General features: G+C 30.2%; 3 protein-coding genes across 3 annotated transcripts; 1 reads left to right on the forward strand and 2 right to left on the reverse strand.

Annotated features, from left to right (window-relative positions):
* Positions 1-55: 55 nt before the first annotated feature.
* On the reverse strand, positions 56-2872 carry LOC8281173 (thiol protease aleurain-like). Its single transcript, XM_002516227.4, has 8 exons — positions 2541-2872; positions 2315-2436; positions 2043-2158; positions 1875-1948; positions 1530-1794; positions 952-1083; positions 531-666; positions 56-314 (listed from the first exon to the last, which is right to left on the reverse strand). Exons 1-8 carry the CDS (start codon positions 2732-2734, stop codon positions 277-279), a joined length of 1077 nt encoding a protein of 358 aa, XP_002516273.1. The 5' UTR covers positions 2735-2872; the 3' UTR covers positions 56-276.
* Positions 2873-14745: 11873 nt separating this feature from the next.
* Positions 14746-16998, forward strand: LOC8281171 (serine/threonine-protein kinase RIPK). The gene is made up of 5 exons (XM_002516225.4): positions 14746-15380; positions 15485-15620; positions 15737-15873; positions 16001-16124; positions 16272-16998. The coding sequence occupies exons 1-5, from the start codon at positions 14994-14996 to the stop codon at positions 16841-16843; spliced, it is 1356 nt and encodes a 451-aa protein (XP_002516271.1). The 5' UTR covers positions 14746-14993; the 3' UTR covers positions 16844-16998.
* Positions 16999-18002: 1004 nt separating this feature from the next.
* On the reverse strand, positions 18003-20192 carry LOC8281170 (trimethyltridecatetraene synthase). The gene is made up of 2 exons (XM_002516224.4): positions 18863-20192; positions 18003-18706 (listed from the first exon to the last, which is right to left on the reverse strand). The coding sequence occupies exons 1-2, from the start codon at positions 19802-19804 to the stop codon at positions 18083-18085; spliced, it is 1566 nt and encodes a 521-aa protein (XP_002516270.1). The 5' UTR covers positions 19805-20192; the 3' UTR covers positions 18003-18082.
* Between the last annotated feature and the right edge of the window lie 1498 nt (positions 20193-21690).

Consider the following 21690-nt stretch of genomic DNA (forward strand, 5'->3'; position numbering starts at 1 on the left):
TTCTAGTGGAATCGGCTATGTTATAATCCCGTCATCAAGATTATGGGAGCATCAGTTTGTTTATCATGGATTAATATAGGACTTTCACATTATCACAGTTCCAAGTGCTGAATTTACATTGAGGTCTTTCTTTCTTGTGTACAATAGGTTGTTGCTATCTGGATTCTTATTTTACAATCATCATTACAACAGGTAAATGTTCACCTTAGATAAATATTCTAACTTCCATGCTATCTTATACTCGTCAAAGAGCTCAAACTTCTTCACAGCTGTGAATTACGCAACCACGGGGTATGATGCACAAGTTGCAACACCTGCATCGAAATCAGCATAATCAACTTATATATAAAAGCAAAATTATAGTTTAAATGATATATGTGATAAAACTAGGGTGTAGCTTTCATTGGATGACAGCCAAATCTGTTCTTGCAAGATTTCAGCAACACATTCGAGTCGAGATACCAGTCATATTTTGTCCCAAGTGGTGCTCACTGGTTTCGCAGACAAAGATTCAGGGACTGAGAACTTACCACACATGTTTTTCCCCATTTCCATCTTAAAATAGCCATGATCACCCCAATTTTCTCCCCAGGAGTTCTTAACGAGCCAATATGGTACACCATCTTCTACTCCATAACCAACTGCAAGAACAGCATGGTTCACATCCTGCCATACAACTTACAGAATGTTAGACAGGCATTGTCATGGAGGAGATACATGTGCAGTTGCAGAGTTCAGATAAATAAGACAGACATCCAAAACGATTAATGGTTATGCATGAATCAATATATGAAAATCTTGCCAGTTGCCACTGGAATATCATAAAAAAATGTATGACCACTTAGGATACACTGCGAAATACAAACTCGATATGTTCTTAAAATTTGACTTTATCAGTAACAGTAACCACACATTTCGATTTCCTAGAACAAATTTTATGAAGATACTTACCATTGGAGTACTGCCACAAGTGTCACTGGTGTAAACTCCACTCTTGTAAAAACGGAAACCGCTTACTACCTCAAAAGCCACGCTCACTGGACGAACCAATCCAACTGCCTCTTTCAATTCATCTTCAGCACCCTGCATGTGTAGACAACATTAAGAAACTTCACATCACATTTAAATAGGATCCTAGAGTTCAACAGTTGACCGCACAAAAAATAAGATCATCCAGTTATGATAAACCAGCTCTGCTAGAAGAAGAAATTGGAGGACATCAAGTCCACTAGAGCTGCAAACATGGAGGTTCAAACCTCTAGTAGCATAATGGCAATGGCTTGAATTTTAAAAATGGACTAGAAGCAGGTCGGGGCTCCATAGAGCGGAATGAATCCTATTAGATCCCCAGGGATGAGCGTTAGCCCGCAAGATGTATCATACTGATGTTAGTCTTAATCCACATTTTAAGCCAAACCATGCTTTACAGCCAAGATTCTTTGTTCCACCGTCATTCCATTTAATGAGGGTGGAATTGTTACCCATCAAACCTACCAATGTTGCACACAATAATATAGCAAAATCGTTACCAGAGTAATGTTGACAGAGTCGAGCACTTGAATGCCAACATTTTCTGATGAGAATTTGCAAGCGCCATCTTCTCCAGTGTATGGATATGCTTCCTCAGTTTCAAGGCCGCCATTGTATTTGATATACTCAAAGGCTTGTGATGGCAATCCACCATGGCAACCAAAGTTATTAAAAGCTCCAGCACAATCCACAAGCTGCTGCTCAGACAAAGAGATTCCCTTTCCAAAAGCTTGATGATAGGCTGCCTCAAGAGCTCCCGTAGTACTACAAATAAAGTAAGCAAAAGTAAAGGTCAGAAACACAATAGCATAATTAAGTATTAAGGTCCTTAGACTCTAACTAACCTGAAAGTCCAGCAAGAACCACAATGGCCTTGATTCTTAACGGGGCTAACTATGCCAACTTCCCTCCAGTCTTTCTATATCCACAACATGAAAACACAGATTTTAGACTATAGCTTCGCAAATGTCAGATTTAATGCACATATACAGTATCTATCAAAGATGTCATACCGTGTCAGGAAGAGCAACGCCAGTAAGCTTGTGATTGCCCTTAGTGGTGGCAGAGCAGTTCTGTGCAGCTCCTAATCTGTGCTTTTGAAACTCTTGCCAAGTCAAATCGGCAAAATCTGTGAATATCAAATGAAATGAGATTTACAAAATTTAACATCTCAATAATTTTAATAATTACAACATGTAAATAAATATATAATAATGAATAGTAATTCGGCAGAATTAAACGGTCAACGTATTAAAGGGAAACTGCTAGCTGCTTAAGAACTCGCCATTAACAGCAAGAGTGTAAGAAAGGCCCTTTCTATTAGTGGATCTAATGAAATCCAAATTCTCCGAGAAAATCGCAAACCTCATCTTCATCTCATCCTCACTCTGATACCTCTTCCCGTGCCTAACAAAAAATAATATGACTATATAAAATTACAGAACTCCACTTCCAGTTCCACTTCTTAAGAAAGAAAGACAAAAGAAAAAAGTCCGATGATCAATATAAACCTGTAAACAAAACGAGAGAAGGAAAGAGCGCGACGACTGTGACCGACAACTTTAGTGACAGAGGCTTCGAAGTCACGAAGACGGTCCGACACAAGTCGGATAGGGTTAGATTCATCGAAGTTCGATCCTGATACAGCAACGCAGAAAAGCAGGAGGAGGACTGAAGAGATCAAAGAAACGGGACTGCGACCCATTTCTATTGGTTACTGCCGGTATGAGCCCCAAGAGTTTTGGGTGTGAAGTTGGAGGATGAATGATGGGTAGTGTATAATATACTACTACAGTTAATTAAATAAAGGATTTTTATTGGATTGAAAGGGTATGTGATGTGTATTCATTCAAGAGGTCAGTGTTCGAATATGATGAGGTATTGTCATATTAATTTATTCCACATCTATAATTATATAATTTGAAAATAAATACTATTTTAGAAATGTTTAAATATAAATATTGAAATTGTTATAATTTTTTTATATCAATTAGTAAAACATTATTAAAACTTATAATATATCTGTCAAAGTTAAAATAGAGAATGAGTAGCTCTACAAATAAAGAAGACCAAACCACCTTTCTTTTACAATCTATTAATATTATTTTAAGAGATAAAGCTTTACAATGAAGAACTTTATGTAATAAGTACATTAAAATATTTTGATATTGCTGTTTATTTTTAAAATATTATTTGAACAAAAAAGCATTTTAAAAATATTTAAATATAAAAAACTTATTTAAAACCCAATAAAATCTATATCTTTTGTTTTATATTGAAATTATTTCATAATTATTATATTTTTTCATTTTAGTTTTATAGATAGAAATAATATCACAATTAGTAAAAGGAGCAAATAAATTTTTAAATTTTTGAATAAGGCGCGATTAATTTTTTAGATTTTAAAATAATCCAACTACACTTTAAAAATAAAATAATTTTAATTTTAAAATCAACTCTTTTATCGTGTAATAATATAAAGTCTAATTAGTTTTAAATTTTAAAAAAATACTTTAACTTTTTTTTTATATTTTTTAATATTTTGTACATATAAAAAAATATTAAAGCTGGCTTTAGTGAATAAAATCTATAAAAATGATAATTTATCATTTACTTTGCTAAAATAAAATCAATGCTATCTATATTAATTAAAAAAAGTTAGCTCAGAAATTCAATTATTTTTTACATTTAAAAAATATAACTAAACTATTTCAAAATTTAATTACATTTTAACTAAAAAAATTGGTGGCTTTCAATATTTTTGCCTACAAATATTAATTGATAAATCATTAAAATTAAATAAGAAAATTCAGCACTTTAAATTCGAGTCAAATTGATTTTTTATTATATAAATAAAAAATTAAAAGAATTTATCAAGATTTTTTTATAAAAAAATTATAATAAAAAATCTAATATATTATAGAAATTGAAAAAAAAACTCTTGAAAGTGGTATAATGTAATGCAGCAGCCAGAAAAGATATTTAAGAAATTAATAGCGCTTTCAAAAAAAATGAATATCGTGTTTCTTTATGACGCATAGAATGATGCGGTTTCCTTGCTTGCCGTTGTAACTGATCTAGGCGACTCGGCCATTGGCCCATTGCTAACAGCCATTTTGATTTTGACATAATCAACTCAAAAATTAATATTCTTATTTTGACGCAAGACTCGTGGTTCCATTTTTCCGTTTGTTTTTTGAAAAAAAAATTAGGGGTCTATTAATGTATTATGCATTATTTCTGTGGTTATAGATATTTATTTAAAAATTAAGTGAAAGGTAAGGATCACTCTTCAAATTTTTGTCATATTTTAATTAAATTATTAAATTATAATAATTAAGTTCTTAGACTAAATGATATGAAACAATTAAATTTTTCTATACGATTTGTATTACTTTTTAGGAATATAAAAAATATAATTTATTATCTTAGTGTTTTTATGCTATTGCTTATCATTTTATATGGGTTATTATCATGTAATAGTAACGAAATTACATAAAAGAGTTTAATTATCTCATATTATTTAATTTAAGAGCTTAATTATTCTAAGTTAAAGTTTAAGGGCTTAATTGATATTTATTCAAAGATTTAGAAAATTATTCGTACTTTTTATCAAAATATTAATGGAGTTGCATAGGAAAATTCAATTGTTTCGTATTGTGCAATACAATAATTTAATTTTAATATAAAGTTTAAGATCTTAATTAAGATCTAGTTGAAAGTTTAAGGATATATCCTTACTTTTCACTTGAAGATTATTATATAAAAAATTTTGAAAAAGAAATATCCATATTTATAAAATAATATTTACTGAAGAGATATTTATGAAATTTTTTAATAAAGTCTACAATTGATAGTATAAAGAACAATTTTTTAGATTTACTGTAATTTTGAGATCAATTTTTTAGATTATGCTTATCAAATTTAATTTTAAAATTAGTTATATTTAATAAGTTTAATTGCTAAAAAATCTTAATTTTCACACTTGTTATTAGATCTAACACATAATTTTTAAATCTTTAGATTTTAACATTAATTTCATTTTTAGTATTTAATAAAATTATCTGTTAAATTTACTAGTTTAACGTGAACTTTGACAACAACAAAAAAGAACTGAGTCAACATTAAAATTGTTGATTCATTCTGTTAATGAAATATTATCATTTAAGTACATGAATTATTTTTTTATTTTTGAAATTCCATTAATATTATGTGCTTACACAATAACATTTTAATAGTGAAAGTGTCGACTCAATTTCTTATTTTAATTATTGTTACCGGAATTCACGTCACATCAATAATTTTTATTGATAATTTTACTGGAGGTTAAAATATAAATCAATGTTAACATTAAAATTTTAAATGAAACATATTAGATTTAATAATAAATATAAAATATAAGATTTTATAATTATTAAATTTATTTAATAATTATATAAATCTTCAACAAAAATAATAAATGTTTATTTTGTTACGTTATCTGTGATCAAACTTATATTTGGAAAGGGTTAATTGCAAAAGAATTTTCGACCTTCGGCGTTTTTCACAATTTAATCATGTGTTTTTAATTGTAACAATGTCATGCATGACATTATCAATTTTGTCAAATCGATACATAAATAAAATTTCCAGTGAAGTTTATTCCACGTGGCTGCCGGCGCTCTGGTAACTTAAACACGTGGAAATAGTGCGTTTTAAAGAAAAAGCAGAAATGTTGCGTTTTGCCCTATAGAAACGGTGCATTTTTCACATATTAAATTGAAGATCCTTGTTCCCAAATGCATCGTGCTTCATATGCCCCAAATCCCTATGATGTGTGTGCATCAAACAAAAGGAAAGTAAAGGAGAGACTAGAGAGCAGCAGCAGCAGCGAACCAGCCAAGGCAGTTAGCAACTGTTATTACAATTACAATTATAAAGTAAGATGTCTGTAGTAGCAGAATAAAAAGGAGGTGAAGGGAAAACCCAAACAGAGGGAAAGTGGCTAGGATGGCCAGGAGACAACGTCTACAGGCTAATTGTCCCGGTGGCCAAAGTAGGAAGCATTATTAGTCGTAAAGGAGAACTCATCAAAAAGATGGGCGTTGAAACTCGCACCTGCATTTGCATCATTGATGGCCCTCCCTCTATCTCTGATCGCATCGTTTTGATATCCGGAAAAGAGGAGCCAGAAGCCACACTGTCTCCTGCAATGGATGCAGTGTTAAGAGTGTTCAAACATGTTAGTGGTCTATCTGCTGGTGAGGGTGATGCAACGGATTCAGTTGTTGCTGGTGCTGCATTTTCTTCAGTAAGGTTACTAGTTGCGTCTTCATAAGCAATTAATTTAATTGGAAAGCAGGGATCTACTATCAAATCAATACAGGAAAGTATAATGTGTGCCTCTAACAGTTGCTATATTTTTTGCTAAGCAATTGGGTTTTACTGCTTATCGATTCCTTTTTCTTTTTCCTTTTGAAAATTGCACAGGCTTAATTACCAATCAAATCTGAACTTTGCACTTTTAAACCTTTTTATCCATTTATTTCAAAATTTGCAATAAAAAATGCACCGTTTCTATAGGACAAAACGCAACATTTTTGCTTTTACTTTAAAACGCACCGCTTCTATGTGTTTAAGTTACCAGAGCGTTGGCAGCCACGTGGAATAAACTTCACCGGAAATTTCATTTATGTATCGATTTGACAAAATTGATAATGTCACGCATGACATTGTTACAATTAAAAACACATGATTAAATTGAGAAAAACACCAAAGGTCGAGAGTTCTTTTGCAACTGACTCTTAATAAAATAAAGATGTTTTTATTTTCTTTATAATAACGTTCTCTTATTTTATTTTATATTTTTCTCAATTAGATTACATTTTACTTTTTTGCTTTTTAGGATTGAAAAAAGATATAATATAATCTTGTGAAGTAATGTGCACTGCATATTGTTTACACTGTGTAATTCCATCCATTCAGATCCTGCCAATATCACACTATCCTGACATCGATACAATAACATCCCTTCATTAATTTATCAACTGCCTTCTACATTTTAATGCTTCATTTTTCTATATTCTTAATAAGTTTTAATTAAATTTTTAATAAGTTAAATTTGAGACAATTTATCATTTACTATACAACTAAATTATTATTATTTTATTGAACATAAAAGTTTTATTTTACTTTTCTTAAAATAAATAAAATTGTTTTACATATGAACATAAATGGAAATTAAATTTATAATAATTTGGTAAAATTGCTACATAACAATAAAATAACTTAATACACATATTAAAATTTTCAGTTGAATATAAGTGAAGCTTATATATATGAGGTCATTCTAAATCTCATCCGTTGATTGGAAAAGATTGGAGGGTAGAAATCCTCTTAATATGTGATCTTTTGCATTTTAATATATGCAATGTAAAGTATGAATTCCATGATGATGTAATTGGGGATTTCTTTTCTTCCCTTCTTTTAGTGAATGATTGAGTAGCTCGCAAATATGGACAACACAGACCGACGAAGATTAGGGGGAAAATATTAATATATTTCGGAAATTATAAAGAAAAAGTATATCTCAACTGCTGCTAGCAATAATAAGATTTAATGATAATTATAAAAATATTATGGTTTCTATATTAATTTCTATCACTACTGCTATTATTAATTTATTATTTTTTGTCTTAACTGGACAATTGTGTGTTTTTTTTCTATTTTTTTTATCGATTTAAATATTACAGAATTTTTTATAAAACATTTTACGTTTTTAGATTGGATTTTGAATGAATAGGAAGTTATAAAATAAAAGATAGTTATTTTATAAAATTTTATTATATAAATTTCAGAATTTCTGTCATTTTCCTTTGAAGAAACACACACATATAAAGACATACGAGTTTAAAGCAAAAAGTGTTTGGATATTCTTGCTCGTGTTTTTGTCATTTCCGCAACGCAACTATGAAAAGCTGTCCAACTTGAGTTTTGGCTCAATTGTCAGTATGCATTATTTATGAGCAAAACGACAATAAAATTGACGAAATGCAGCATGTCATTTTGATAGTGACATGAAAACGAAATTTAAACAAATAAAAAATATTAAAAAGGAAGGAAGGGTCTGATATTTCATATTCGCATTTCTGGCACTCATTTTCCTGTAACAATTTTATGGCGTGGGATTCTCTTACTCACTCAATAAGTTCTCTTTTTGCAATTCTTCTTGGCCCTTTTTCGCACAGAAAGAGAAAAAAAAAAAAGAAATCAAGAAGAAAATGATGATGAGGAGGAGGTATTTGTAGCCACCTGATTAGCTCAATCTTTTGGTAGATTCCAAATGTGTTGGTAAATATCAATGGTGGGGGCAATTCGTACGTATGTGAGCAAAGGAAAATAATATGGTTTGAAAATTACCCCTTTGAGATCATTTAGGAGAGTGGGTAGCCACCATTAAAATAGTGCCATTTTTCAATCATAAATTATATATGATATTGATATAAGTAATGTGATTCCACCATAATTCTATGTGTTTTTTTTTTTTAAAAGAAAAGATAGATATTCTATTAATATAAAGTAATAAACAGATCATAACATAAAATATAAAATAAATACTTTTAAATTTATTTTTAATAATTTTCAATCGTATTGATAAAGAAATAAATTATCATTTTGACGAGAAATTTATTATACTTAATGATATTAAACTATATGTTGATTTCAAAAGGTAAAATTACTTGAATTTCAAAATGCATCATCATCTCCAACGTTGCCATAGAGAAAGGACTCAAAATCTTAGAGAGGCTCAGCACTCCTGTGAAAAAGAAACCGTAGAACTCTAGTAAGAAAAACACAAACAGCAATAATGTAACAAAAATAAGGACAGTTGGCAATAATAATAATAAAGCATGGTAGTGGATGCACGGCAATGGCGCAACGGTAACAACTAAATAGGAAAAGAGTTGTTCCTACTGTCTAAAATTATAAGAGAATCACTCACAAACTATTAAATTATATATATAAATTAGACATTCAAGAAATCTTTTAACTTTAAGAGTAAATTTTCTTGAAATTTTAAAAAAATATATATATTTTTTAAATTATTTATTTTTTTTTTAAATCATATTTTCTCAAGCTACTCATTCCCTCTTTATTTATAAAATAAAGTAAAAAGCCGTGCTGAAATATATACATATTTAAAATAAATTAAAATAATTAATTAATTATTTATAATTTAATAAAAAAATATAAAAAGTATTGTTGAGAATCCTATAAGAAAAGACCATCAATAATCAAATGGATAATGGCCAGAGTAAAAATGCTAAAATATAATTTTCTTTATTTATATAAAATGATGAATATGTAATTCATACATAATTAATTTTAATATTCTATATAATAAAATTTATATTTTCTAATAAAAAGACTGTTATCATATTTTTAATGAATATAATGATTAACATTGTATTTAGTCAATTTATAAGTATATTTTAAAATAATGATTAAAGCTTGTAGAATTTGATTTAAACGTTTATAAAATAAAGAATAAAGAAAGAATAAATAATTTCAGCTCGTCAAAAATAAATTTTTAAATTTTTTAAATATGTCCATAATCTATTTATAAGAATAAAAAAATAAAAAAAAAGAATGCAGCATAGAATAAAAAAGAAAAAAAAGAAACTATAATGTAATTTAAGACTTTAAATGATAGAAAATTAAAAATAAAATTGAGCTGAACAGCTAAAAATATCTCGCAATCAGGTTTTAAATTGACACTAATATATACATAAGGCGTTTTCACACATGTATTCACATTCATATAAAACGGCCACGTTTGACATTGTACCCAGATCAACGAAATAATTTTCCATCCGAATGAAGCAGGTGTTTCAGATGATAAATGGGCTCGAAAGTCTTAATATTAAAAGCTGCTTTCTCCAAAAAAGAAAATAGGGGAGAGTGATGTCCGAACAACTCAGGAAGCTTGTATGCAGGTCCAAAGGCCCAAATCTCTGTTCGTTTCCACCCATTTTACACTCTCTCTAAGGCACGTTCTATTTCTTAATGCATAAATAACAAACTATACAAATTAATTTTCTTTTTTCCTTTCAGCGGACCAAAATTGATTAATTTAAGCAAGGTCATGGTGAATCTTGGCCGGTCCCATTTATTTAAGGAATAAAAAATATCTATAAATTTAGATACAGACTAGTCAAACCACATAGAGATAGAGTTTCACTACTTTCGACAGACATTCATTACCCATTTATTTTAATCTATTAAATAAAAACAGGATCATGAGTTTTTTTTTTTTTATATATAAAATAACCCGTTGAGCTCAAATTAGTGGGAATCAAACTAACTAACTAATAAAATATAATAAATTTATTTAAGAGAAACAAAAGATTATATCGTCAAAAGCACAAGATATATGAATATTTTGATTGAAAGAGCATACAGCCTAGAGAATCATCCAAAGTCAGTAAGCTGTTTCTTCTATCCAATTTAAAGTGACTTGAACTGATCCTAGTTGGCAATGCTAATACTTCTGTTTTCATATGTTAAATGGAATAATTAAAAAAGAAAAATAAACCCCTTGATAAGTATAAAATTAAATATAAAGTGGGTTTACATAAATAGATAAGATTAATATATAACATATTGATTACTTCCACATTACTGGATGCAGCTCCAGCTACTACTTTCTCTTAATTCTACTAGATCTACCATTAATTCTTCGTATATGTATTTAAATATCAAGTTGCACAAAAATATGATATCATGAATTGGTTAGAGGATGACATGATGCTCACGGCCACAATCGAAAGCCCCTAAAATTCAGCAAAAGGCAGATCCAAGATTAGACTTTTTGTTGTTTCTAGAAAAAATATTAATGTAGGATATATTTTTTTTAAAATTTAATAATTTATAATAATTTAAAAACATCAATTAGATTTTTTTAACGAATGATAAATTTCTTAATAAAATTATATATTTAAATTTTAAATTCAAAAATTTACACAGTATTAAACAGATACTTTGACTGCTTAAAAATTCCTCTACGAATTCCCATTCTATGACATGCTCACTTGGTACACACTAGATTTATTTATTTATTTATTTATTTTTCTTTGTAATTACTTGGCCAGCTATTTCACACGTACATATGAAGAATACTTAAACATGTAAAACAATGTACGTAATCTGCCCTTCTTTTCACATTTTGTTGTGCTATAGTCTTCGGTGGTTGAGCTGAATTTAATTTAATCACGCCCATAATAGTTTCACACCCTTTAATTACCAAATTTTTATAATAAAATGTTACCAGACTGGTGGGTCGGGTTAATGATACAAATGATTATTAGATTTTATATTTAGTTTCATTTTAGTAATAAAATTTTAATTTGTTTCGTCTTAGTTATTTAATTTTAATTTTGTTTCCATTTATTCACTTTGTAAATAAAAAATTTAACATGTAAAAAGGGTAATAAAAAAATATAAAATATAAATTTTTTATTGGCAAAAATAACTAAATTACAATTTAAATTAAAATTGAATAATTGAAATGAAATAAATTAATTTTTTATGACTAAAATAAGACTAAATATAAAATTCAGTGACTATTTATATTATCACAGGGTAGATTATTTGTAACGTACCTCAAATAAATTACATTTACCCATTAAATATGTATTATATAAAAAAATTATGTTTAGCAGCGGAAATATCAAAGAAAAAGATAGAAGAAAAAATAAAAAGAGAAAACAAATATAGAAAAGAGTAAGAAATGAAAGAAAAGAGAGATAGTGAAAAAAAATATGTAGGGAGAGTAAGAATGAAAAAGAAAAAAAATGAAAGAAGAAAAATAAATAGTAGTGAAAGAATATGTAGATAGAGAATAAAAAAAGAAAAAAATAATAATGATAATAAGTAAGGAGAGATGGAAATAAATATAGAATATATGGTAGAGATAAAATGAAAAGATAAAGGGAGAGAAATGATTTACAATGGGTTAAAATTAGCCGTGGAAGCTAAATTTAAATATAAATAGTAGGAATTATAGAAAGTATGATAATTAAAGAAATTTAAAAAAATTGTCGCTAATTTATCGTTAAAATTAAGAAAAATAAGTGAAAGATTAAAAAAATTAAAAATTAGTAACATCAGTAGCTATATCCGTCAGTAAAATTAGCTAAAGATCAATTAACCATTTTTTAACTATGGATTTCTTTGTCGGTAAAATTCGTCACTAAAATTGACAAAAAATCAAGTAACCATATTTTAGTTACGAATTTTAAATCTAATGATATAATCTATAGCTAAAGCTGACACTAAAATATAGCTTCAAATTTAATGTCAATTTAGCCATGAATTTTTATCGTCACTAATCATCATTAAAGCTCTTTTTTTTTTCTTATCAGTATGTTGTCGTTATTCCGTTGGTATCTAATGATTAGTGCTATATGTGGCTAGAATTTATCGCTAAATGCATAATTTTTTGTAGTGGGTGTTTTTTACTGTTTATCTATAAAATATTTAATATACAAATCACTCATTTAATACACCCATTGGATAATTAAGCCGAATATTTCAAAAATAGCCAAATTATTCTATAATTGGAATACAGGCACTTCTATAATTAATTTATTATCCATAGCATACTTTATTTTTATTATCATAAGAAAAAGAAAGTTAAATACCCGTAGAATTCTTGCAATGTGATTGAAAAAAAAAAAGAAGATAAAGTGATAAAATGTCAAATAATATGAGTCATATTTTTGTAATAATGATGTCTTAGTACAAATTAATATCCTGAAAACCGAAGAAGATAGCAATGACGATTGATGGGGTTTATGTCGGAAATTGATTTTAAAGTCAATCTGAAGATGTAAGAAGTGTTTCAACATTGTTGATTTTGATTGTTTGGTGAAACTCCACATATATATATATATAGACGGAGATGGTAAGGGTGGTTGTAGTTTGATTGAATTACCCATCCCAATTTATTGACCATTTATAAACAAATTAATGATTATTAAATAGTAACTTCTGTATATTAATTTCGTACAGCTTTACATGTCGTTGTGACTTCTGCAGTTTAAGGTGACGACGCCTATTTAATGTTGGCTAAATGTGACCAAATTCTTCTTCTTATTCAGTATTAATAATAACAATAACATTACACGTCAGTATTCATATATAATTGGATTAGAAGCTTATGATTCGATCCCAAGTAAGAAATTCAAAATTGAAAGTTTTAGGCATTGTCTTTTGTGTTTACTATCATCAGTAATCAATTGGTTTTTCTAAAAAGTTTTACGGGAGCTCTATATGTTAAACTCAATTTTTTATTTTATTTTTTATTTTTTAATAATATCTTAAATATTCTTATATTTATTCTTTTAGTTAATAAGTGAAGAGAGTTGAGACATGAATATAATATTTCATATTTAATTAATAAAATAGAATAATATTTTTTTAAAATTTTATAATGTTATTTATCCAGCAGTAAAATATAATTCGGATATAAGGAAAGCATGCAGTGATTGTTGGTTGCTTGTGGCCTTTTGTGTCAGAGGAACAAGATCCAGTCCAAAGACTTTCGTGTTGACCGCCGCGATTTTTACTTTTCCGATTTTATAGACTAGAAAATGACAATAACGTCCATTGACTTTCGTTAAGAGACTAATGAACTAAATGGGACCCGTTTACCTACCCTCTCATTGACAATATTACCCCTGTCCTAATTACATGCTCGTGCATCCCAAGTTCTTCGACAACAATAACCATATTGAAAATCTTGAGGAGGTCCAAATTCATTTTATAGACAATTCATTCATTTTCCTCTAAAATAGACTATTTAAATTTAGAACATATATATAATTTCTTCATAAATAAAAGCAAGGCAAAATGACAAGATTAAACAAAATGTTTGTATGACTCCTCAACCTCCAAGCTTATGGCCCCACTTTCCTTATCAAAAAGGTCAACTGCATGGGAGATTCGTGACCATCTGATCCTTAGGAAGAGAGAAAGTCCGCATTCAGTGTGGTTGTGATCAGATTTGGTTCATGTTCATGCATAAGATGGTAGCTGCGTCATTTGGCCAAGGTATACGGTCTTCATTTTCTAGGACATAATTAATCTCTAGAAGCATATATATCATATAGAAAGTCCTTAATAATCTATTTGACGAATTTGCCCTTTGACTAAGATTACTAGCTATAACAAAAAGACAATAGACACGGTCCCTTTCTTCTCTTATATATATATATTATGTGTAAAATTAGTTTGTGATTGGTTGACAATTTGCCCTATTTTAATTATCTCCTTGATGTGTCCCTGATAAATAAACAAAGATTGATTAGTCAATTCTCATTACTTGGAAAACACATTTATTTCCTTGTAGCTATAAGGTGTGTGGTTTCATATGGTGAAATGAAATAATATGTTCTTTATTTTTGTTTTTATTTTATAAATGTCAAAAAGTCAAGTAGGGGTAGCCATGTCATTTTCCTTAACCAACTACATAAGACTTGCGACTCATTACCCATTAATCAAATCTTATGGAGGATAAATATATATGTATAAATAATAAAAGCAAGCCAGTTTAAATAGAAATTAAAAAAAAAAAGGAAATTGGAATAATTCCAAACACTTTATACAATGAATGGAAAATACAAGAAAAAGAGAGAAATATAGAAAAATCAAAGGAGTGTACGATAGAAAGGAGTTGGAAACCTCTTTCTTCACGTCCGCGTTTGGAGAGCTGATTTGAATATTATTTGAACTTAGCCCCTTCTCCTTTTTAAGCATTCTAATCCTCATCTCTCCATTTGCACCAAACACCTTCTCTTCTTCTATACCTAATTCTCTCTCTCTCTCTCTCTCTCTCTCTCTCTCTCTCTCCAAAAAAGCAACACACTGCATATATATACAAAGTTCAAGAATCATTCATCTGTACATTTTGCATATCCAAGAAAATGACTGTGCACAAGGCTAAATGGATATCTATGGTTTCTAGTTGTTTCAAGCCACTTGAACAAAAACGAGCATTGAAGGCGCCCAAGAAAGAGGTCACTAAACAAACTTCATTCACAAGACTTTCCCTGTCTGATCTGAGCAACCCTAGTTCACTCTCTGAAGATCTTTCCATCTCTCTTGCTGGCTCAAATCTTCATGTCTTTACCCTCGCGGAGCTAAAGGTGATAACCCAGAACTTCTCTTCAAGTAACTTTCTCGGTGAAGGTGGATTTGGACCAGTGCACAAAGGGTTCATTGATGATAAACTTAGGCCTGGATTGAAGGCTCAGCCTGTTGCCGTTAAGCTTTTAGATTTGGACGGCTTACAGGGTCATAGGGAGTGGTTGGTAAGTCTACATTTTTAATCATATGATAAGATTACTTTAAGCTTTCATTTCCAGGTTTTGATCAACTAACGTATTCTTTTTAATATATATCTTTCTTTTGGCAGACGGAAGTAATCTTCCTTGGGCAATTGAGGCACCCACATCTAGTAAAGTTGATTGGTTATTGTTGCGAAGAAGAACATAGGCTTCTTGTTTATGAATATATGCCACGGGGCAGCCTAGAGAACCAGTTATTTAGAAGTATGTTCACTTTGCAAATTATGTTACGAGTTCGTAGTTCATATCTTTCCATTGAGACACACACAGAGAACTATTTCAAGGACTAACTTATAAATTAATTATTTCTTGATTTTCAGGATATTCTGTATCACTACCATGGTCGACAAGAATGAAAATTGCTCTTGGAGCTGCAAAGGGTCTTGCTTTCCTTCATGAATCAGAAAAATCTGTTATTTATAGGGATTTCAAAGCCTCAAACATCTTGTTAGACTCGGTAATTACTAAGTTTCTTTTAATTCTTTTCCTAATTCATGCTATAAGTATATGTCTAATTTACACACAAGTGATATTCTTCTTGCTTGACTAATAGTCTAATAGTAGGTTGTCATTTATGTCTACAGGATTATAATGCTAAACTTTCAGATTTTGGGTTAGCAAAGGATGGTCCTCAAGGATCTGATACGCATGTTTCCACCCGAGTTATGGGAACTCAAGGCTATGCTGCTCCTGAATATATCATGACAGGTAATTACTTTATCGAGTAGTTAACCTCTCAGCTTCAGAAACAACTCCAATATCACCGCAACTTATGATCGGAAATCCCATTAACCCAATTCATGTTTAACTATAGGGGTTAAAAACTAATATGTTCCTTTTTTTTATCATTTTCAGGACACTTGACGGCAATGAGTGATGTGTATAGTTTTGGGGTCGTACTCCTAGAGCTTCTTACAGGAAGAAGGTCTGTTGACAAGAGCCGTCCTCAAAGAGAACAGAAGTTGGCAGAGTGGGCAAGACCTATGCTAAATGATCCCCGGAAACTCGGTCGGATAATGGACCCAAGACTGGAAGGCCAGTACTCGGAAACTGGAGCAAGAAAGGCAGCTGCATTGGCTTATCTATGCTTGAGTCACAGGCCAAAACAGAGACCGATAATGAGTATTGTGGTCAAGACTCTTGAATCATTCAAGGATTTTGAGGATATCCCTGTTGGACCCTTTGTTTACACAGTTCCAACAGAAAGTGATAATCATAAAGAAGATGTTAAAGAATGCATTGAACCCAAAAAAGAATTGAAGAAAGAGAGTAACGGGCAGCATCATCAAAAACATCCACTGCACCATGGCCATAGGCATCGTCACGGATCGCCAAGGTCACCAACAATTCATTCAGAAACTGCTCTACGTCAAAATCAAAGAAGTGGGTTGCAGTCTTCCTTGCACCCAAATGCCAAAGCAGCATAGATTATTAGTAAAAATGTAATTAAATTAGTCACACTTGTAAATACACTTTTTCTTTTTATGTGTTTTTGGTTGAAGAAATTGCATATTTTAACAATTCAAATACTTAGGCATGTAACTGTAAGAAATCTTGTGAGAGAACCGGTTTGATTACTTGATTTTGTTTTTTTTTTTCTTTTAAATACAATTAATTCTCTTGATTATTTATGGAACAGTTCGAATTCTTTTTCATGAAGCATAAAATTCAGGACCAGTTCAAAATTTTTGGAACCAAGTTAATTAAATCAGATACATTTTTTCAAGTTTTCAACGTTGTCTAATATACAGCTAACAAGTTTGAAATGTAATGCACAAACGCGGAGATGAAGTGCAGCAGTTGGTGATTAGATCTCCACTAACTCAATTCTAATCTTAATTAATTAATACAAATACAGCAGCCCTCATGCGTGATTTGGTTTCATAAGATTATCGTGTAGAAAGAATATTTTATTACATAGTATCAAATCTGTTTTCTGTCCCTTTCTTCCTTTGATTCAAGTCGAACAAACAAACAATCACACTAAGCTGCCTCCCTGTCATGTCTATTCCCTAGTGACATTATATGACATCCTTCAGCATTATTATCTTATGAAGCTCGACCAATCGAATTATACTTACTCTAATATCATCTTATTTGTATCTTTTAAAATTAAATTGATGGGACCAAACATTTATATAAAAAAAATTCAAAAATTAAAAACCAACCCATAAATTATTTTGAAATCATACTAATAATTTTAATTGAGAGGATAAATGATAAAAATATATAGAGTTAGAGTCCATTAATTAAAAGTGATAATATTAAATTTGGGTCAATCATAACCAAACAAATAGGATCAGTCATTTGAATGAACAGATCTTATTATTTATATGCAATTTAATTATTTTGTAGTGTTTGGATTTGGGATCACTAAGAATTATTTTGTTTCTTGTGGCAGAGTAAAACTTATTACACTTATCTTTTTAGCTTTGTAGTTAGCTACGTAATAGAATTTGATTCATGCTGAAAAGGTGGGTTGATATAGCTAGTTTTAACTTAATACTTAATGCTGTAATTAGTATGTCAGTATGTGAGATTATCAGTCGGACCATTTACATAATTAATGCGAAAGGGAGAAATTAATTAAATTTCAGACGCAAATTAATTCATGCTTTTGGGTTTTTGTTTTTCTCTCCTTTATTAATAAAATCGTAGAGGAAATACTAATAGAGATGAAGTGGGAGTCGAGGCTCTGCGACTGCAACAAGGGGGGATTTTCTTAGGGTTGCTAACCCATAAACTTCGTCCATGCTTAAATCTTCAGGTTTCATATTATCAGGCAATTTCCAATTAAACCCATGCAACAAATTAGCCAAGCATGATCTAATCATTTTAAGACCGAGGCTATAACCAGGACACATTCTTCTACCAGAACCAAATGGCAATAGCTCGAAACTTTGTCCCTTCACGTCGATTGTCTTATCCAAAAATCTTTCTGGTCTGAACTCTTCTGGCTCATCCCAAATTGAGGGATCTCTCCCCATACTCCACGTGTTAATGACCACTCTACTTCCTTTGAGTATGTCATACCCACCTACCTTGCAGTCTTTAGTTGCCAAACGGGGTGCTAGCATAGTACCCACTGGATGCTTTCTCATTGTTTCTTTCATTATTGCATCTATGTACGGAAGGTTTGGGATGTCTTTCTCTTCCACCCATCTCTGCTTTCCTACAACTCTGTCCAGCTCATCTGTTGCCTTTTTCACCAAATTGGGGTGTTTCATCAATTCAGACATTGCCCACTCCACAGCAGCAGCAGCTGTGTCTTTTCCTCCACCAATAATTTCCTGATAACACATATTAATTTGGATCAATCGCCACCTGTTACTCCCACTCGAATTAATTTCACAACTGTGAGATGACAAGTTCGAATTCCAAACTAATCATAATTATCAGAAGAAACAACAATATAAGAAAATGAAAAGAACTAATAATTTAGTTACCTGAGAAAATCCCTTGACACTGTCAGTATTTAGCTTAATGTCAAGATCGGGATTATCAGCAAGCTGCAACATGTGATCCACTATGTTTTTTGGCGCAGAATCTTCCAGCAGTGCTCCTTTTCTCTTTATTCTGTGTTCACTAATCACGTGATCATGAAACCGATCGAATTTGATCTTCAAAGCCTTCATTCGCTTGACGTACCCCTGCAAATCCAGGAAATCTAGCCATGGTATCCAATCACCAATATGAAACACCCCATTAAGCGAGAACAACTCGTCTAGCATTTCTTGAAATTCTTCAGGTGTTACTATATTAGTCTGAGACTCTGACTCAGCACTGGAGTACTTTTTCCCTAATACGATTCTACTGAGAATAGAAAGAGTATAGTGAGAAAGATGGTCTTTAAGCAGAACAGCTTTGCCAGAGCAAGAAAGAGAATGAACGCCTGAGAGAAAATTATGCATTTCTTCCACACGAATATACTCATAGGACTGGAGTCTTTTCGAGTTGAATAGCTCATTTAGGTATAGTTTACGACCTTGTCGCCAGTATTCTCCATAAGGCGCCCATAAGACGTTAGAGTAGTTATATGCAGTGTATTTACCAGCAGCAAACTTGGGTCTAGAAGCAAAGATTTCATCATTTGTCTTTAAGATTTGCTTTGCCATTTCTGCAGAGGAGGCAACTACAACTGGGAAGGAACCAAACCTGAGTTGCATAATATGACCATATTGCTGTGCTAATTTGTGAAGAGATCGGTGAGGAAGAGGACCGATTAGGTTGAGATTGCCAATTATTGGCCAAGGTTTTGGACCGGGTGGAAGTTTTAGTGATGAGTGATGATGGGAGATGAAAAGTTTTGCGAGGAAAAGAAGACCTGCACCTGCTAGCCATGCCATGGCCGATAATATCCATGACTGGTTCAGAGGAGCATCCATCATTTGTGAGTACAAGCGGCGGTGGTGAGTCAAGATTTGTTACAGGTTTCGACCTATTTAAGTTTTTTTTTTTTTTTTTCTTTCTTAAATATCCTAAAAAAAGCATCATGTGTGATTCATGTGGGCTATGAAGGCCAACAAATAATTCCAATCGTCGAGTAAGATACACGTAAGTGAAAGGGAAGTTCAGAACAAAGAAAGGCCCGTAGACTAACCCTAAACATATTTGATTGTAATTTTACTTTTTAAACAACCAATTGATATTAGTTGAACTAAATTAATACATTTCTTTCACTATTATAAATTAAGGAAACAAAAATGAGACTATTGCAAGGAATAGTGATTCGCAATTGATTCAGTAAATACTATTTAGCTATTGGTTAAGGCAATCTTAATGATGAGATAATATCAATAGTTTAACTTTATATTATATGCTTATTCATATAGAAAGCGAAACCGGCCGGCAATTAATCCGTCGTCGGCATAATTTATAATAAAACATTTATTTTATTCTTTCTGTTAGCTGATTTATATGGAAAATGGCTTTCCTCAGTCGTAATATGCCGAGCTTCTATATCCGCGTTAATTACACCAAATGTGTTCCTAAGCTTTCTGGTGAACTTGCTTTGCAGGAAGAGACAAACCCAGAAAATGGGAAAAAGGAAAAGAATATAATGGAGCCTATCCTCATTTGCAATCTCTGCCAAGCTATAATTAGTGCCTTCTTGCTTGCCCTGGTTACTTTTCTTTTCTTTCATTTTTTTTTTTTAAAGAAAAAATTAAGAAGAAAAAGAAGCTTGCTTGATTTTGTTTTTTCAGAAGTAGCATTAATTTGAATCTGATTTGCTTTTGTGTTGTTATTCCAGCATTAGGAATTCCAGAATCAAGTCATCAGATTGGGTTTGCAATTCAATTTCAATATTTCTTCGTTAGTCGGCCATGTTATGTCTTTAGGTTCAAGACTAACTTTCAATATAAACTATTTTCTGCCTATTTATTGTTAATTATGCACCTTAACTAAAAGACATCAATTATTACAATCCACCATTTTGGCAAAAAAAAAAAAAAAGTGTTTATTATAATGTTCTCTGTGTATTCGTTAAGTATAAGTTTCATTATGTATTCAATTAAATAATCCAACTAGACGAGTGCCCATCTTTTGGCGGGTTAAAAATATTATTAAAATAATTTTAATAATTTATTATATATATATATATATATTTATTTATTTAAACAAAAAAATAATAATATAGTAAAAGAATAGAAATTTACATTTAGATCATAAAAATAGTTTAAAGGAATTTGTGACATGTTAAAGAAATTCATTAGTTCAATATAATAGATGAAAAAAAATTTAATTTATATATAGGTGATATCAAAATAATAATAAAAAATAAATAGCAAAAGTTCTAACAATCTTATTTATTAAAAGTAAGTATATATAAATATATGAGAACTTATTAGTGTAGTAAAATAGATAAAGAGTTAAAATTAATAAGTATATATATTTTTCATGTTTATTTACCTTGGCATATAAAAATAGAAAATACTAATATATAGGAATGTATTATGATTTTTATAAAATACTAATATATATATAAATAAAAGTATCAAAAAATAAAATAAAAATTTATTCTTATACTAATATAATTATAAATTGAATTATATAATATATAAGATAAATAAAACAATCATGCAATGATAAGAGAAAAATACTAGTAGTTATATATGAAAGAAAAAGAACAATAAAAAGAATTTAAAAACTTAGATGCAAGATCAATGAAAGAAAGAAAACTAAAAAATTTAGGTGAAATAAAGTCTCTTAAATACCTTATTTTAAGCAAAAAAGTATGGAACTTGTGAGAAAAATAAATAATTTAATAATATGT

This window comes from Ricinus communis, chromosome 3 (genome assembly GCF_019578655.1).
Source record: "Ricinus communis isolate WT05 ecotype wild-type chromosome 3, ASM1957865v1, whole genome shotgun sequence".
In the NCBI taxonomy this organism is placed as follows: domain Eukaryota; kingdom Viridiplantae; phylum Streptophyta; class Magnoliopsida; order Malpighiales; family Euphorbiaceae; genus Ricinus; species Ricinus communis.

Bases quoted from the DNA above. Each gene is read 5' to 3' on its own strand.
- LOC8281170 (XM_002516224.4), bottom strand. From the start codon at position 19,804: ATGATGGATGCTCCTCTGAACCAGTCATGGATATTATCGGCCATGGCA. The intron at 18,707-18,862 runs GTAACTAAATTA...ATGTGTTATCAG, and splicing joins GTGTCAAGGGATTTTCTCAG to GAAATTATTGGTGGAGGAAA.
- LOC8281171 (XM_002516225.4), top strand. From the start codon at position 14,994: ATGACTGTGCACAAGGCTAAATGGATATCTATGGTTTCTAGTTGTTTC. The intron at 15,381-15,484 runs GTAAGTCTACAT...TTCTTTTGGCAG, and splicing joins AGGGTCATAGGGAGTGGTTG to ACGGAAGTAATCTTCCTTGG. The intron at 15,621-15,736 runs GTATGTTCACTT...CTTGATTTTCAG, and splicing joins AGAGAACCAGTTATTTAGAA to GATATTCTGTATCACTACCA.
- LOC8281173 (XM_002516227.4), bottom strand. From the start codon at position 2,734: ATGGGTCGCAGTCCCGTTTCTTTGATCTCTTCAGTCCTCCTCCTGCTT. The intron at 667-951 runs GTAAGTATCTTC...GTTGTATGGCAG, and splicing joins CTTGTGGCAGTACTCCAATG to GATGTGAACCATGCTGTTCT. The intron at 315-530 runs GTAAGTTCTCAG...ATTTCGATGCAG, and splicing joins AATGGGGAAAAACATGTGTG to GTGTTGCAACTTGTGCATCA.